Here is a 19,182-nt window from a genome sequence, read left to right as displayed (position 1 = left end):
TTAATTAATATTAGTAATTAATTAATATTATTAATTAATCAGTCACTATTTGATTGAAGGATTTAATTGTTAATTTACATTTTGCAAACGGGAACAGATACAAACATGGAAAGGAAAAAAGTGAAGAAAAATAAAGAATAAAACAGTGATGACTCAATGTCCACACCGATTCCTTTGTCCTAATTGCTTCCTAGACACAGCCTTTCTATAACACCCTGCTGAGAAGTGTGAAATGATTTCCTGTTTGTATCTGGGTTACCATTCAGAGATGAATGACACAAATTAGATTTCTTTATTACAGACTGTTTTCTCAGTGTTCTCGGTGTCTGTCTGTGTGTGTGTGTGTAACTATGAGCATACAGTACAAGCTTATTGAACCTAGTGAGTACTGACCAGGTCCTAGCTTGGCTACTGCACACAGCAGGTCGTAGTTGATAACGGGCGTAGCATCTTCGCTCTGGCTCCAGCCCACTGGTGGCGAGGCAGGCGGCGAGATCAGAAACTGTTTGACGGGCTGGGGAGGGGCCAGGTACGACTTGTCGATGTCCTCATCACCATTCTGGACCTATTGTAGATGATAACGATGAAGGATGACAACTGATTAGGGCTGTGGTGCTCTAAATAGGAGATCAAAGACATAATATTTGGACACATCTTGACAATGAGTAGAAGTAGGAGTAAATGGATGTGAACAGTTTTTTCTACTTTTGAAACACTAGTGCAAGGCTGTGCAAATTGGGTCAAATTGGGTGAAGCTGTTGAAGGTCCTGTACTTTATAAATTCTAATCATGAAACTTAAAAGCACATTAGGTTTACAGTCACAGCTTCAGTCTTTTAGTCTCAAATCGCAGGCTCCTTCCCATGAGGGGATTTTGGTGTTTTGATATCTGCCAATTGCCGTAATTACAATACCTACATGTGGCATCTGTCTGAGCTGTAAAATCCTTAATCCTCTTATATCAAAGTACTGAGAGGTGCAGCAGGGGTCATGTATTTATGACAAAGTGGGCATCAATTATAAGTTGACTCATGATTTCCCTGCATGAACTTGATTGTTTGCAGGCCATATGGCATCTAAGTATCTCAGGTAAAACCAGGTTATAAATGGGGTTAAAATTTGTATTTCTTTTTAAAGATATCCATATCAATGTTTTTTTCTGGACTTGCAACAAATTGAAATATAGTAATTTAAATGCTGTTGAAACAATGGTTATACAGTATATAACCAACGAGATGTCTAAACATTCAAATCCAGGCCTACTCTAATCTCCTGTTTATAGATATCACCGAGTATAATATGTCAGTTCATCACAGTACTCCTATTATGCGCTCTTCTTATTTTGTGTTTGTACTAGAAACACACTTCACTTTGTTTTACCACAGGCAACATGCAGGCACACACACACACACATACAAATCAAGAATTCATGTGCTCATGTGTTGAATTATGCGACTGTTGTTTTTTATAGGAACATTGGGGGAGTTGAGGAAACAGTCAGGTGTGGCTCAAAGAAGAAAGAATCAACCACAACAACATCAACAACAACAAAAGAAGAGTAAAAAAGAGAGAATGTGAAAGGAGGGTGAAGTAGAGGGAGTGTCACCCTCTTTTGATTTTTTGTCCCTGTTATACGTGTGTGTGTGTGTGTGTGTGTGTGTGTGTGTGTGTTCTGAAGAGAACGATGCACTAGGGCATAACCATCCACGTAAATAAGCAGTGCTCTTGCTTAGATGGTCCATGTCCCAGGCCCCCTGCCTGCCCTTTCCCAGACCCCTTAACTGACACTCACTTGGGCAAAGTACAGTTTCAGCTTCTTGCCGTTGAACTCTGACTCGTGCAGCTCGATGCGAGCGCGGGCAGCGGCCTCTGGGGTGCTGAAGTTGATCCGGACTCTCCGGAAGCTTTTGAACATCTGGAAAGTCGTCTGTTCGTCATAGATCCTAAACAACGCCTCAAACCTCTCCTGTAGAAGATAAAAACACACAAAGTGTACAAAATGTGATTAGAGACCGATATCGGTGTTTTCTGACTGAATGGACCATTGTTTAGCATCTTGCATCATGCTGATATTCTGCAGATACTGAGGTAGAATTCCATTTATCCATTCAAGGTAAAACACACTTCAAGGGAAGAATGCAAAATGTCATCAACAGCTAGTCGGCAAGAGCTACAGGTAGGACTGAACAATATTATATTTTGACTGTTTAATCACTAAATTGTCTACAAATTGTGACCAATGCCCATCACAATTTCCAAGAACCAAAGTAACATCTTCAGCTTCCTTCTCGTTTTATCTGACTACCTTTTAGAATCCCAAATGATACTCAATTTGCAATAATCTAAAATAGAGAAATTTTCAGTAGCTGGAAACAGCAAATAATTATCATTTTTGTTTAGTAAATTAATTGTTGTTAATTTGCTTTCTGTTGATCACCTTATTGGCTAACCAACTAATTGTTTCAGCAGTAGCTACACAGAGGAGTGGTTGCCTTCTGGCAAAATGTCCCTGGAGCAGCTTAATCAATACCATCTTCTATTATTTGATTTGTTACAGTATATGAATAAACTGTCAAATTAACTTTACTAAATTGCTCTCAATAAGTATATTCTGTGTAAATATCCAACACAAATTGCACCATCTGTTCTTTAATTTTTCGTGGAAAGATGACACATTTCATGGTGAGCTGAAGTTTGGGGGTTTAGTTATTATTCACCGACACCTCTGTCTGAGCAGCAGACGTGACTGTAACTGCTCTGCACCTATTTCATTTTCTATTGAGTTAATAGTGAAATTAGATTTCCTGCTCCATGTCATTTTCCTGCAATCTTCTCTGTCTGACTTACAGTCCTCTTTTCTCACTCTCCATTTCCTGTTTTTTTAAAATCTTTATGCAATTCTCTCCCGTCTCTGATCACTGCCCCCTCCTCCTTATGCATCACACTTTGTTTTTAACTATACCCGTATGATATATTCCCACATCTCCTATGTTTTTTGACGCAGTCCTCTCCATGGGCACCAAATTGGCCTCCTCAGCTGTGAACTCAATCAAGCAGCTCAGTAGGAGGGTGAAAGGAAAAGGAAAAAGGCCGCCGGGAGAGCTGGTTTTCTGAGTAATCAGTAGCGTAATTCTTTGTCTCCTAGCCGACCATCTTCAAGCACAGGCGGAAACATGACTATGGAGCCGAGTCTTCTTTCCAAGAATCAAGATGGACGATTGATTGAATGTGCCAGTCGAGAGGGAAGACGAACAGTACGGGCCTAACGTAGACCGACGCAAGTTTTCGCAGGTGCTTCTCAAGGGTGCTGTCATGTCATTTATTCAGTTATTGCTCTGTGACATATAGCCGAGTTTACACAGCATACCAAGCAAATGATCTTACTGTTGCCTTTTCCTATTCGTTGCTTTATTCATGTCCTGAGAGCCACATGTGTGCAGTCAATGGCCTCAAAATCAACTGGTAAGCACCACTATTGAATCAGTCCCTGATTGTGCTGTTGAATGACACCTTCTATCTGAATATATTTTCTTTTCTGTTACAAACTGTGGGAGACAGAAATCTGAAATACTCCCACAACACCTCCCTTGTTCGGCTGACACAGCACCTCTCACCATGATGGGAAGGGCGCCTGTTACCTGAAGGAACACAGGCAGCATGTCGGCTGTGAGATCTGCCTCTGCACATTAGTGACAGCTTTGTGATGGGAGACACCAGGTGTCTATAAACTCAGCACGCTGAAATGAAATGAGTGCTTGGTTCTGTCTATGTGTCCTGTTAGTTCCGAGTCCTTAAAAAACTCTCGTATATATCTGGTCTCAACTTGTTTGAGACTTTGTGATTCAAAAACTATTATACTTTAACACATAACAGGATTTATGTTGTACATTACGAAACGCATCACAAGGATTTGGATGTGCTTGTCATATGAACCGATTGTGAGAGTCGTGTCATAATCAGAGGGAGGACACGCTTTAATGACAATATTCTTCACAGAAATGCTTGAAGGAAGCTGTGCATTGCTATAGGGCTGCAACTAATAATGATTCTTTTCCATTTTTCTGTTATCTGCCATTTATTCTTCTTTAATCGACTAATTGTTTGGTCTATAAAATATCAGAAAACAGTGAAAATGTCCATCACAATCTGTCCGAGTCATCTGGAGTTGGTTTTTTTTCTGACCAACAGTCCCAAACTCAAAGATATTGAATCTACCATGATATGAAACAAGAACAAGCAGAATATCCTCACATTTGAGTAGGTGGAACCATCAAACGTTCTGCATTTTTGCATGGAAAATGACTCATGAATTGATCATTCGACTAATCTTTCAACTCTACCATGTTATATTGTACCTGAAAACTGGAAAATAATAGTGAAAAGCCCTTAAAAGTAAGATATACTGTAAGAATGTAGAACCACTGAATATCTTTCAAAAGCCTTACAGCATTATTTGTAATGTAGTAATTATTAATTGAAGTACTACTATTTAGAGTCTTTGATGACTGACTGTTTCCGTACAGCTAAGTACTGAGTGCTTTTAGCCGTTGTCAGTATGAGACAGAGAACATGCTCTAAAATACAGGATGGACTCTGCATCTCTGAAGAGAAATCTCATCATCACCCTGTCTGACACATGCCGAGTTATTAATGATTCAGCAAGCTGTGAAACACAGTTATGCTGCAGTGTGGTGTACACTGTGGTAATACAATTTGCATTTCAAAAATAAGCAGATTAACGCTTTTACTCATAATACCCTCTCTTTTCCCTCTTGTTTTATTTCCAGTTTTTCTCCCCATGTAAGTGCATCTGCTCTTCGCTTGCTAAACACCTCGGGGTGGCTGGCTAAACTTCAGAGCTGAGTTCACCTTCGGGCTCCGTGATACCATTTTTAGTCAGGTTTGTAGCTCACCATACAAGGTGCATTCTAAAGCAGAAGCATGGGAAAGAGGTCAAGTCAGGAATGTTGAATATCTTGACTCCTTTTATGCATTTTGAGGAGAATTAAAGACTAACTTAGCAATTAGAAAACAAGAATCTTAAAACACCAGAGGAGAGGGAAGAGTGTGACTCACCACGATACAGGGACAGCCAAGTGTTAAGTGTGCTCATTAAAAATTGACTACACGGTCAACTGCAAAACAGAAGTTAACCAAATAGCTCCTTTTCCTTTAATTCTATATAGGACAAGGAGTGATATGTCATATTTTATCAAAGAGGTTAATGAGTCACCCTCTGCGACACAGATCTGTGTTTTTATCCATCTCTTGTGAGCCCCCCCCCCTTTTTTTTTTTATGAGTCTTGTTTTTTTTGGGGGTTTCGAACCCTTGCTTAAAGCCAGAGCAACAGGACACCCTGTAGCAAAGCTGTATAGGAGGGTTTTAGGTGGGCACAACAAATTAACAGTTGATAGTTACAACATTAGCATTCATTTGGAGTCGTGTTTCTGGCCATGTGATGAATGTGAAGTCATTTTTACAGTAACCAGCTACTGTTTGTTTGCAAACCCTCCTGATTTGGGTTTAATTATAATCAGCCTGAGAACAATAATAACGATGATAGCACTTGCTTGGCCTATCTGCAGAGCCCACTTAAGCTTTTATTCAAACCGTGAATTTTCCATGAGCCTTAGTCAGCTACTATGACTCACATGTCATCAAACTCCATGTGTGATAACCGATAAGGTAATCTTTCTCATGCACACAAGCATATAAACACACACACACACACACACACAATGAATACTTCCTTAACCTAAATTGCTATTTTGGCATGAGCCGAGATGTGGGAAAGCTCCAAGATCATGTTCCATAATAGCATGTAGCCTACTGTTTGTGTTTAACCCCGCTGATACACCCACGGCCGATTGGTGTGTAACAAGTGAGCGTGCTGATCACTAATTCATGTGGTCTCTATGAGCGGACATCCTGAGGGAATGAGAGGAGGAAGAGGAGGGGGGAAACAAGGAAGAGGAGAGGGGGTGCTGAGTTACACACGGCTGAATAGTGGCCTGCTCATCTGCCATCGCAATGTTCCCTGCCGTGACCCACTCGCTTTGTTCTCTTTGTATATATGTGTGTGTGTGTGTGTGTGTGTGTGTGTGTGAGAGAGAGAGAGAGAGAGAGACAGAGAGAGACTTAGCAAGTGAGTTAGCATGTGTGTGATGTAGACAATGTGTCCGATGTGTTTCCACAACTAAGTAACTGGTATTTCTGTAGGCACCCACGCACACACACATGCACAGAGGGCACGGTCAAATAATACGACAGGTAGCACCATTAGTATCTAAGCACAACTGAAGGACGACCCGTTGACTGTCAGCAGAAAATACACACACACACACACACACACACACACACACACACACACACACACACACACACACACACACACACACACACAGCTTGATCCAGCACCTGCTACTACTGTATTTGCAGTGAGTGAGAGTTATAGGACAACAGGTGAGAGAGGGGAAGAGAACAGCATGTTCTTGTTTTTCATTCTCAACGAGGCAGACAACAACATCGATTGAAGATGCTGGACGAAAATATGATTTATCTCACATACTGTAGCTAGGTAACAGGAATCAAGAGGAAGTGTAATATATTTGGAAAACAAATCATGAAAAAAAAAAAAAAACTTTTATAAGCTGAAATTCACCTTCATGTTCCCATCGCACGTCAAAGTTTACTCACAGGTTTTGTTATTCTAGCAAAAAAGAAATCTGATGTGTTTAGGGTGGAGGCAGCGAAGAGGAGGAGGGTGTGAAGTCACAGCTCTCAAACAGTCGACAACTTGGCTTGATTAGAAACGGCGAGTGCGGTCATTCCTGCTGACTGCATGTTTCTCCATGTCACCTTTACATAACACGCAGTGTGCACCTCGACGGGCTGAATTCCCTTCCTTCCCCGACCTAGACTGTTGCATTATGCTGCACTGATGTTGCACAAATGAGCTGTTGCACCGAACCTGCAACACGCACCATGAGATCTTTTCCTCTCGCCTTCATTTTGATAGATTACATTCAATCAACACAACTGCAATACTTACAACCTGTGACAACTCACAAATTTATCTGATTTTGTTTTTTTTTTTTGGAAATATTATAATAATATAAGGAAATATTTTCCTTTTGGATCAGAAGGAAATTATAATATACTTTTAGCCTACTACAGATTTTCACCTATAAATCAAATCAAATAAAACCAAGATTATTTTTTAATTGAGCAATTTGTCCTGGATTTTTTTTCCATATACCCAAAAGCTGTTATGTCTCCTACAGCAAGAGGACAATGTTGGCAGCACTTTACAGTAAACAAAGTCCTCTCGATAACTCAGAAAATGCCTCTGGTAGAAGAAAGTGAAAGAAATATTTGTGAGAAACTGCAAATGAGCCGCTGCTAATGTGGCCATGGAATAAAAAAAGACCACGGTAGTTGAACTGCAAATTGTAATTTTACAGTCAATTTAACAAGCAATGTTCTTTTATTATGTTGTATGAACCTTTACTATAGTGTTTATATATGAAGAAAGGTGAAATACATCAATACATCAACACACAAAGACGCCCGACAAACAGAAAGTAAACCAGCATAATAAAAGGCTCATGTGGAGAAATGTAAAGCCTGCTAGTGGACTGCAGCCACTCCACTGATGGCTGCAGGGTTATCCTTCAGCAGATTGCCTCTTGGGTAATGAGGCAGTTATGTTCCTGACGGTAATGGAAAGGCTGTCATCACGGTGGCAACAGGACATGACTGCAGGTATGACTCACATTCAGCGGCACAGGGGGGGCGAGCGAGCACGCAGCCAGCTAGTGGACCCGCCACACAACCGCCTGAACGGAAGATCAGCTGGCTTAAGGATGGGGCGCAGGTTTATTGGGTGATGTCAACGACAGGCTTTCATCTGGGGCGAAGTCAGTTGGCAGAACAATAAACAGCAGTGATTGACAGCCGTGCAGAGGCAAACGGGAGACAGGAGGGGCGATAAAGCCGAGGCACGAACAAGGCTGTACCATGTATCTACCTCACACCTCTTCCAGGTAATGAATCAGTCAAGTGGCGGAATTAGGTGTAACCCTGTGACAGATGACTGTGACTTAAGTGTTTTCCTTATGTAAAGGCTGGATTAAGTTTCTTCAATGTGTAGGGATCACTGACAACTAGCAGAGCAGCAGGTCCTTCCTGTTCTGTTAGCACGGTAAACACACTCACATGTAAACACGCACTGAACCCAAATGCTCAGCAGCACCAAAAAAAAAAAACGTCCACATGAATACCAGACTTGTGTCCAAACCGTGATGTTCCAACGAAGGCTCCTACACGCTGTCGACATTCATTGTTGTCCTTGTCAGCTCATTGTGCGGTTTTAAGGAGTTAAATAAGGCTCACATATTCAGCTGTTTGTTCTCTGCGGCTGGTGAGAGTGAACGAGTCACATCAGCTGAAACACGCTGACATGTTCCGCCACTCCTTTGATCAGCCATGTGCCTGAAAACGAACCAATACACACACACACACACACACACACACACCATCCCAATTTTAATTTGAAAATAAAAGCCTTTTGCTAAAAATGGAGAGTAAGAGTACAGCATGTATTGATTGTTGTATATTATTCATGTAAGAAGTTAAAAAGGAATTTTTTAAAGAAAAAATGCCCAATTTTCACAGGTTTCGGCTTCACAAATGTGAATATTTGCTAGTTTCCTCAGTCTTTCATGATAGTAAACTGAATACCTTTGGGTATTTGGACTGTTGTTTACATAAAACAAGCAATTCAAAAACTTCAGCAGGGGCTCTGGGAAAACGTGCTGTGAATATTTCACTGTTAGTGAATTAAAAAAAAAAGATTAAGTGATTTATCGAGAAAATAACCAGCAGATTAAATGGTAATAACCATTGGTTTCAGTCCTCATATTGTATCTAGAAGCAAGCTTTGTCTGTGTAAAAATCTGTAGCCAAAGCATTTAAACTCACTGACAGAATCACAATGCTCTATTTTAATCTGGTTTCTCATTTAAGCTAGTACAGTGTTTAAATCACGCTGGCGCTCAGATACCAAAATCCACAACTATAATCCACAAGATAGTGCAATTCTATGTTGAATTACACTATCTGGTATTTTGGATCAAAATGAAAAGATTAACCCGGCCTAATTGGGATGTAAAGAAGGGTTATTCAGTGTTTTGTTTTTTTTCCCCCTTTGGTGAATCACTCATCTCCCTATGCGACACGTGCCTGGCTTTAGCACAGTCTAATCCGGACCCTCGTGCTTGAATGGGATTTGGGTGAAAACCAACAAACTAGGCCACGGAGCCTCTGGCTGAGTCAGGGACAGTGTTACACTAAAAATAGACCATGTTGGAATAATTAAGAAAATTCATTTCTTAAGTGTGTGGACCATCATTTTTAATTACCGTCCCCCCCTAAAGGGCCAAACTGGAACCAGTCTAATGAGGTCGAACTACGAAGGCAGATTGTTGAGATAACAGACGGCGCTGGATGAAAAATGTCATACCTGCATGCACGTCTGTTCCAGCACATTTTTGCTTATCACATTCCATATTTTTTCCATGACTGTTCCATAAACCAGAGCCAACTTTCCATTGCAGTAATGCCTGTGTGCAGTTACAACTATCACTTATGACATGAAAATGTATATTGTTTAAAACAAAGCAGACTGTTTTAGCTGCTAAACATTACTATGAACAGTAAAACTAACTCTGAAAATATGATGTTGTTTCCATCACATTTGCAGAACCACACGCACATCTCAAATCAACCTGTTTCTGAGTGGTTGATGAGGAACTTCATTTGAACTGCATTCTGATACAAGAACTTAGTTCCAGTCAAATGTTGTGGTGGTAGTAGCAGCCACTAATATTGCAGCTCCATAGCAGTTTGCTAGTTAGCTTTTTGTTTATCATCTGTAGGTACTTCATTATCGCTGCTTTGTCATTTCTGTTTCTCTGTAATCGCTAACCAAGCTCACCATTAGCTGTCTGATGTTAATTTGTTGCTAATACAATGCTCTAAGTGATGGTTAATTACTGCTGGATTAACTGTTATGCAAGGTTGGCGTTCAAAAGCATTTTATCAAATCTGAATCTACTTATCAAATCCACATTCTTTTGAATCCTTTATTGAATCACATTAACTTTAGCTTTCATAACTTGCAATTAACCAAAGTTATAAATAACTACACCTTGAAGATTCAGTTTAGATCTGTGATCGCCTGCAGGGAGAGAGAAAGGTTAGTTTTTAGCGGTAGCTACTAAAATAATTAACATTAACATTAATTAAGCTATCTTAATTATTTTTTACAATGTGTAGCTGCAATCTAAAAGGGGTTATGATGAGCAGCAGAGGATATGAAATGTTGACTGTCGATTGACAAATAACAAATTAGTAGATCCAAATAATGGAGGTGCTGATTCAGATCTGTGAAGTTAATGAGCCGAAAATATTGATTAGTTATGAATAAAAACTTTAACGAGGACTCTCCTGTATTTAATCAGCTAATCATTTCTCTGTTGAACTACAAAAACACAGTTCACTGGTGGTTATAATGCTGTTACCTAGTGATGCGTCTTTTCACTCACAAACAGTCTTTGGCAGAGATCAGTCAGCTGCTTGGAAAGAGCACATTAATTAGCATTAATTCGCTACAGCTGATATAATCTGCTGCTGGAGATGTTGGTCGTTTTAACCGACAAAAGCAATGGTCAGTGCTGGCTACAACTGAGAAGCGTGCTAATGTAACCTACGTGTTTTCAACACTGGTCTTTGCTATTAAAAATAACAAGGGGAGTTAAAAAGTGACTTTGTGACCAGGGACCAGACCCAAAAATGGAACCGCCCATTGGAACCCAAAAATACTGTTACGCATTTGACTCTTTGCTTTTACTGTTCAGGTTCAGACAGAATGCAAAGTGAATTTTAGCAGCAGCGTGATTGCACACAGTCAATGGAGAGATGCGGTCTTGCTGAAATTTGCCAAGGCGGCACAAATCGATGTGAAGGAGGGCCCCAGTGCATTCAAAATGTTTCAACTTTTGAGTGAAATTTGAGCGCACCCCATGCCTTCATCAATCTGCTTCATAAACGTACAGAGACGAGAAGTCGAGGAGAAAGACTGGAAAGAAATTACAGAGAGAGTCAGAGTTTCTGGTGAGGTCTGAGTTCAGTCAGAGGATAAGCTAAACACACACGCACACACACACACACACACACACACACACACACACACACACACTCCTGTAGACACAGTTGGTGTCTTACAGCTTACAACTAACATGTACACAGTCAATGTAAACACAAACGGTCCAGCGGTCAAATTCACAGTCACATTTAGCATAAAAAATAACCACTTAAGTTTTTAAGTTGCCCAATATGTCCATCCTACATGAGTCTGGAATGACAGGAATATTTAACTGTCATAATCCACGCTGTGTAAATACAACCATAATTCTGTCATGCATACACATACTCTGGCCTGGATGTTAGTGGCCAGTGTTTCAGCTATAGGAAAGACCGTAAACCTACAATTAGCTTGTTGACTACTTAGGATGAGGTAATGTGTGGAGACAGGAAAAACAGAGACTTGATATCACTGGATACACTCAGGTTGTGTGTGTGTGTGTGTGTGTGTGTGTGTCTGTGGTGACCCAACACTCAGGACACACAGGCAAACACGACCTCTGTCAAAGCAGCCATTACTATTAGCATGGCAGTAAATCCCCAGTATTACAAAACAACAAACACAACTCATGATTAATAGCTCTGTCTGCATAGTGAGGGCTACATAAGCACTAGAGAGGCATGCGAATAGGGTAAGGTGTTATTTCAGTGAGATCAATACCTCGAGCGGGGAGCGGTATCGATAGGGGCCGATGCTGCAGCATTGCACTGCCGCTCCCTCTGGGACAGTGTCCATGGCAGGGAGACTGAAATCAGTTTACAGCATGTGGGGACACATTAATCCTATTACCACCAATGTGATCGTTACGGTTTTTTATTGAAGCAGGAGCTTTTCCTCGTCAGCAGCACTTAGGCTTGGATGAACCCACTCACACACACGTTTTCTTTACATCACACACTCTTAACATGCAAGTATGTCCACACTGGCTCCCAGGCGACGGTAATCCAAAGAGTTACACAACATTACGTAAGGTGGCTAAGAGATGCTACACCGAACGCTCTTACCTCATCGCCACCCCAGCATATGGACAGATGAACTCTTTGTCTTTACTCACCGCCATTCTGTCGCTTCCTTCTGCCCTCTCTTGCCTTTTACCCTCTTTCTCTACCTTTCTGGTGGCAATCAGTGCTTCACCTTGGTGGTGATCCAGCACCCGGCTCTAGTGATGATCAAGTATTTCAGGAGCAAAGGTAGCGGTGTGGCTGCACGGCTTGCAAGTGTAATGCATGTCATCTTTAAGGGTTGAAACGTATGGACAGTGGTAGAAAGTAACTAAGTACATTTACTCACGTACTGGGCTTAGGTACAATTTTGAGGTACTTTCTATTACTTACATTTAGAAAGTAAACATTGTATCAACAAACAAATTATGTTTATTTTTTATTTTATTACAAATTATTATTATTATTATATATCAAATTACCATTAGTCTCAAGGTGATGTACACATTACTGCATTCATGCAAAATAATTAAAATACAATAATATAACAGAAGGAAGCAGGACATCCTGCATAATGACATTTGGCACTTTAAGTATATTTTGATATTAGTAATTTTGCCTTTAACTCAGTTACATTTTTTAATGCTGGACTTCTACTGAGTATGTGACATTCAATTTACAATGACAATTACAAAACTGAGAAATCCTCATGTCTTTAGAAGATGAAACCGGCTAATGTTTGTAATTTTTGCTTGATAAATGACAAAAATAAATGGATTAATCAACTATCAAATTGTAGTCGATTCATTTTCTGTGGATTGAAACACTATAATTGTTTCAGCACTATTGTAGGTACTTAAAAATGTAAAGGCTACTTTACAAAACATCATTAAAGTTCACCTTTAGCTTGCAGTGGGCTGCAGACACACAGTCTGTCTTTAGGTAATGGCTTTGGCATTGCTATTTAAGGCGCTACAACTGACTCCTTGTTGTATCTTTCCAGTCATTTGTGTTGGACTGGAAATCCTATTGGAAATTCTGACAGCAAAATTATGTTCGACCAGTGATTTCAGTAACAAAGGCCAATCATTGTATGACGTTGTCTCTCAGTCTTTTTCATTGGCTAGTAAATTATGGGCCTCTACATTCCACTGCGAGGCCTTTTCCTTCGCTTCTAATCTTATCACTTCATAGTCGTGTCGTCTTGGCCACATGGTAACCAGATACCCCACCCAGGAGACTGGCCTTTGTTCTACGTCACCCTAACGGACACAGCGCTAACCTTTAGCTGACACCTGAGCCACAACACTTCTCTAGGGTTTCAGGCCAATGTGAGCTGCCCATCTCCACCTGCCTAGTGGCCAGAGTGGGGGAGCAGGCACACCTGAGCCCACTGCTCTGGCCCAGGATCGCTCAACCTTGCCAAGATGCAGATCTGGTTTCCTACCAGCACAGAAAATGATACTGTCAGCGTCTGCATCCACCCTCTCTGTCCTGCTGCTGCTCCTCTGCCTCTTGCCTTCACCCCAACAACTGGTCAAAGTGCATCACAACAGTGTTTTTAAAAGCGCGTCTGGGATCATATTAATGCTCAGGTCTAATTCATGATTGATGAGCACGGAGCGATGGATAAATGAATAAAGCAACGCAGAGAAAACGGTTGCAGACTAAATGGCCGATGGCTGATAAATATGCAAATAGTAATTCATCAGGTACCTGGCTCAGTTTATAGTTAAACTTGATTTAGATTTAGAAAATATGTCTGCTATAGCTCCGAAATGATTAAACAATTAATTGTGACTCCATTTACAGAAAATGAATGTGCAAATGTTTCAACAATTAATTAACCTTTAAGTATTTTTCCAAGCAAAAATGCCAAATATAACCTCATTCCACCCCCTCAGTTGTGAGGATTTTTTGCTATTTTTTTTGTCTCATGTCATAATTAACTGAATGTTTTTTTAGCATTAGACTGTTGGTCCAACAAAGAAAGCAATTTGAACAAATTGTGATAAGCTTCTTTTTTTTGACATTTTACAGATGATTAATTGATTAATCAAGAAAAATAATCTGCAGATCAGTTAATAATTAAAATAATCATTACCTGTAGCCTTACTCTGTTCATCTGACCTTTAACTTCAATAATTCTGATCTCACAGCTCAGTGTACCCAGATGACTTTTAAGGCTACTAAACTTAACATTTAATAAGCGATATCAAATCGCATAAAATAACACAATGGTCCATTGTTTTGTGCCTCACTTTGCTGATTAGATGCTCAAAATAACCGTCACAAAGGGAGCGACAACGTGTTCTATAAGGTTGTATATTAGCAAAAGAACGTGGGAAAGAATGAAAACATCACATCACAGACGTCAGCAAAATCACTCCAGTTTTGATCAACCACAAATAACAGATTAGTCATCAAATAGCTACCTCTTCCTCAAAACAAGCATAATTTCTGTGATGATAAAGCCTGAGAACAGACATATGACACAAGTGACAGACAGACGGACAGACAGGAGGACAAATGGAAAGTGACCCAGGCGCATGGAAACTTCTCCAGGCGTCCTCAGCGAGCAGTTGTGTGTGTTTGCTGACAGAGGTGTCCGTCTGTAGGTCTGTGAGTCCGCTGACTCACTGTTGTGGTTGGAGTGTGTGACTGTGGAGCGTGTGACTGTGTCAGTGTTACTACAGTTTTCTGCGTGTGTGGCAGAAGCAGGCTTAAGTTGAAAATAGCTGTCCTTTGTGACTTGCAGTGCAGCCTCTGTAGTGTTTAGGTTTCTCTATAATAAATAATAAATAATAAAGTATAAGCGGGTCATTAGGTCCAAATCCTGGTTTTAATGTGTTAAATACTTCCTAGTTAAAATCAACACATTTCAATCGGTGACAGGCTGAAGCCAGAGAGGCAGGTATCAAGAGAAAGAGCAGGCTGACAGGCTGATTAATTACTTATACACATATATGGGAGCAAATAAAAAGGGAAAACCATCAACCTGGCAAGTGAATGAATAAATAAATTAGATGTAAATGCCAGCATCAAATCAAGCATGCAAGGTAAGTGTAAAGGCTTGCGTCACACTCAGTAATACATTCACCTGCCAACGTGCTTTGACCTTCACTGTGTGTCCTGTGCTGTCATCTGCTGATGCTGGTAGATTTTCCAGGTAATGATCGTGTTGTGATGAACATACACATGCTACAGCGGTCAACCGTCAAACCCACAGCTCTAGCCTCGCCAAAACCTCACAACCACAATAGTGCGTTTGTTTTCTCCAAAAATGATACAGAGCACTTTGGAATAAGAGCCATTATTATAACAACAACAACATGCCCTGTCCACAGCCTCTCTGTTTGGCTCATTAATGATGTAACCGGCGGAGACCGAGCCAAGGCGTGGGCAAGCCATTTCAACTGTGTCAAAACAATGGCTCCAAAACGCCACAGCCATTCAACAAAGCATCTCCTCTAATTAAAAACCCTACCATTCACTTATTTTCTTCATGTCGCCCATTCAAACGCCACAACCATTGCCCTAATCTTTCCTCATCGTGTCTATAAATAGCAGCAATCCACATATTAGTTCACCCACAGTGCTTTGCAACAAGACAGGAGTCAGATTATTGTTCCTCATCTTCAGATCTGGGGATATTAATAAAAAACAAGGGCCTTAAGACGAGCTCAGATCTTGTTGAGCGACAATAAAAACAAGAGCAGGCAGACAGGGAGGTGAGCTCAATCAGAGGCTGCTACTCACATGCCCTGCTTTAATCTGCCCTCTCCCCCAGCGCTCTCCATTGCTCTCTGTGCGCCAGAAACCAGGATTAGTGGTGTTCTTTGTGCCATTCGAAAGTCAGCCCCTCTGTCTCCTCTTTTAATTGTGCACAGACCCCCCGTTTTCTTTGGGTGAGTCTGGGAGAGGTGGGCTGATAAGAGCTGCTTGACAGGAAGCTTAAGTGAAGACTGCGCTCTGATCAGACTGTCCTGCCCGTGGCTGTGTCAAGCCTGTCTGGAGAAGGACGGCTGATCCAAGAGCGCCAACCGGGTTTTGTTAACAAAAGTAAAATCGCAATGAAATAGATGACTCCTGATGCATCACGCCAACACGAGTCCTTGGCGGTAAATGAAAAGACAGTCACAATATTATGTAATGATCAGGACAATTACTCCCCACAATCAACACCTCTGCCTTCACAGTTATTTTCATTTCGCCCACAATCCCTCTGAAATCTTAAGGATGATGAACACCATCCCATCTATAATTACAGGATAACTACAAAGTGACACATTGGTGTCTTTCACCTTGGCCAGTCTGCGGTGGATAGAGAGTGTAATGAGAGTTGGGAGTAAACACAGCAGCTGCCTGGCTCATTTGGGGAGGGGGAGGAGGAGGGGGGTTTGGCAGGGTGGTACTAGAGATGTTCCCATACCATTTTTTTCTTCCCGCTACCAATTGTGATATGTCAATATACAAATCCAATACCACTGCGTACATTTTTTTGACAGCTGTGTACTACTAACCCTGTATGGATGCGGTATCATTGCTGTATGGCATGGCATGAATGCCACAGAATCTTTCTTTTACTATCTTATAAATACATCTAGGAATAAATAACTTCATTCATATACTAGTTGTCCTGACACTAGTCCCACCTCTGCATACTGTACATACTGTACACGTTGCCTTGTTACTGGTGGGACCTTCCAGTGGGAAATAAAGCTACATTGCTGACATTTCGCTAACTGCAGTAGTTGCCAGTGGCTGCACAGCGCAACTTCCTTACTGGCTACTGTTTTAGAGCGGCAAGGAAGAATTGATTTCTGGGAAAGCTGCTGTTTTATCCAGGTGTTAAACTGTAAAGTTCATTAATAAATTACATAGAATCAGATCAATGCATAGACTCGCATACGCGCCGATACCCGATACAGTATTTTAGGCAGTATAGCAGGCATTTCCGATACTAGCATCAGTATCGGAACAACTCTAGGTGGCACTGTGGTTGACATGCACTGTTTGTGTGTTCATATGTGCAGGATGTTGTACAATCACATCAAACTACAAGCACATGCAGTTTTTAAATGTGCAAATCACACCATCCCACACGCAAGAAGCAGGACATTTACATTCCCCCGGGCAGCTATATAGTGTAAGGTTAGTGATGAACATGGAGTTGCAAAAAAGTGATCAAATATGGCTGACCAAGGTGCTGTGGGGATAAGGGTGGGTTCGCAAAAAACAGCTGAATTCAGCCTTCATCACACAAAAGCGCATCCGCACTGAAGAGCAAGTGGCACAGAGGGACACACACACACACACACAAAAAGAAAACACCACCTACACTGGCTGCTTGTGACGAACTATGTGTATATGTTACTGCACAAACTGTGTGCCAACCTCCCGAGCTGCACTGTAGCTTGGCTTTCATTCTTTCTCCCTTCCTGCGTCTCTTTGGTGATGAGTCAAATCAGACAAGCTGACAAGCAGCCAGCAGGTGAGGGAATATATTATGACATGGAATTTCCAAAGGGTTTAGTGGGTGAGCCAAGCTTTGGGAGACCATCTGTGTGGCCTTTTAAGCCCCAAAACTGGCACGTTGCAGTGCCAAAGGTGGGGTCCCGAGGCTCACTTTGAACACATATAAGTGCAAAATGCTTCCCTGCCCTGTGACTGTTAGGCAGCATATCGAGACCTTAGGACAAACCAATAAAATATTACTGTAGGGAGTGTTTAGGTTAATCACTGCTGAGTTTACAGTGACCTAAATGTTCTCCAAGTCAAGTCCATTTTTATTTTAGATTAAAAGGTAAAAACTCACAGCATTTTACTCTATTTTTGTTCCTTGCAGCACCCTTCAGTCTATTATGGTTGGATTATTTAAACTGCAGTATTTTAGCATTAATGTGGTGCTTGTATAATAAATCTTTCATTGGATTGTCATGGCTCCTTTTCGGCATCCCATCTAACCAAGTGCACCTGCAGTGCTGCTGGGAAGAGAGCGGAGACACAGAGGGGGAGAAGAGGGTCTGTCCGCCACTGCGTCTAAAAACTGCCTCACTTCTTTCCCTGCATGTGCCTTGCATGGACAATTCATCACACCCTCCTATTCAACCTGCGCATCATCTTCCAAGACCTCGCGCTGTAAAACTTACACAACATCAAAAAAAATAACCTTAATGCACCAATTGTTATGCGATTGTGTGTGTGCCCCACTCTCGCCTTGTCTACCCATTTCTGCAATTCATTCAGCGTCAATCACTGTCCGCGCGCGCGGCGCGGGACTTGCGTCTTGGCGAGCTGCGGCTCCCATTGATAAAAATCCTCGGCTGAGAGAGAGAGGGCTGCATTCAACGTCACCGAGACATGCATGCACTTGTACAGGGCAGCATGCAGTCAGTCGGTCCTGAGAGCGAACTGCTGCACAACCACACAACAAGGGCAAAACCAGGATTAGTTGCAACGTGCATTTTTTTTTCTTTGGTGAAAACCGTACCTGCATTTTGTCTGATGTAAACACCTCGGTGTCTACTTCGCAGGCGATGATGGTCACCATCTCCAGTTTCATATTTATCGATGGCATTCCCTTTCGTGGTTGGGGGAGGGGGGGACCGAAATGGAGTAAAAGTCTCTCTCTTCCTCTGTTGTCGGGTCGCAGATAAAGAGTCGACCAGTTCTTCCTCCACAAACTTGAGGTTTAAGTCCGGCGGACTGTTGTGTTCGCTTCTTTCAGCTGAGAGAGTTGCTGCTGGACTCCTCACTGCACTGACGCGCTGCTGTGAGTGATGCTGCAGCAGTCGCACAAACTCTCCCTCTCTCCCTCTCTCTCCTTGACCCCCCTCCCTCCTCCTCCTCCTCCTCCTCCTCGGCTCACACATTGACGTCATCACCATCCTCACGTTCGTCGTGTTTTACGCCACTACAGTGGTTGGCGAATCATACAGGGGGGCACTGCAGAATTCACGGTCCGGTTTATTCCGCCTTTTCTTGTGTTTTTGTGTGTTTTATGTTCACAGAGCTACTGGAGAGAAAAAAAAG

General features: G+C 41.6%; 1 protein-coding gene across 2 annotated transcripts in view; it reads right to left on the bottom strand.

Annotated features, from left to right (window-relative positions):
- rcan3 (RCAN family member 3) overlaps positions 1-19,182 on the bottom strand; it is a 40,597-nt gene that overhangs the window by 5,752 nt on the left and 15,663 nt on the right. Inside the window, exons 1-3 of one of the 2 annotated variants that reach the window (XM_022751032.1) lie at positions 18,641-18,960; positions 1,792-1,965; positions 394-565 (exon numbers count right to left, since the gene is read on the bottom strand). In XM_022751032.1, the coding sequence (XP_022606753.1) occupies positions 394-565; positions 1,792-1,965; positions 18,641-18,727 (433 nt within the window). In that variant the 5' untranslated portion in view covers positions 18,728-18,960. Of the gene's footprint in view, positions 1-393; positions 566-1,791; positions 1,966-18,640; positions 18,961-19,182 lie in introns of those variants that run through there. The other variant, XM_022751031.1, reaches the window with a different exon arrangement.

The sequence above is a fragment of the Seriola dumerili genome, unplaced genomic scaffold (genome assembly GCF_002260705.1).
Source record: "Seriola dumerili isolate Sdu_G_001 unplaced genomic scaffold, Sdu_1.0 BDQW01000149.1, whole genome shotgun sequence".
NCBI lineage: Eukaryota > Metazoa > Chordata > Actinopteri > Carangiformes > Carangidae > Seriola > Seriola dumerili.
Note: the sequence above shows the minus strand (reverse complement) of the source record. Positions and strands in the feature narration are given on the sequence as shown.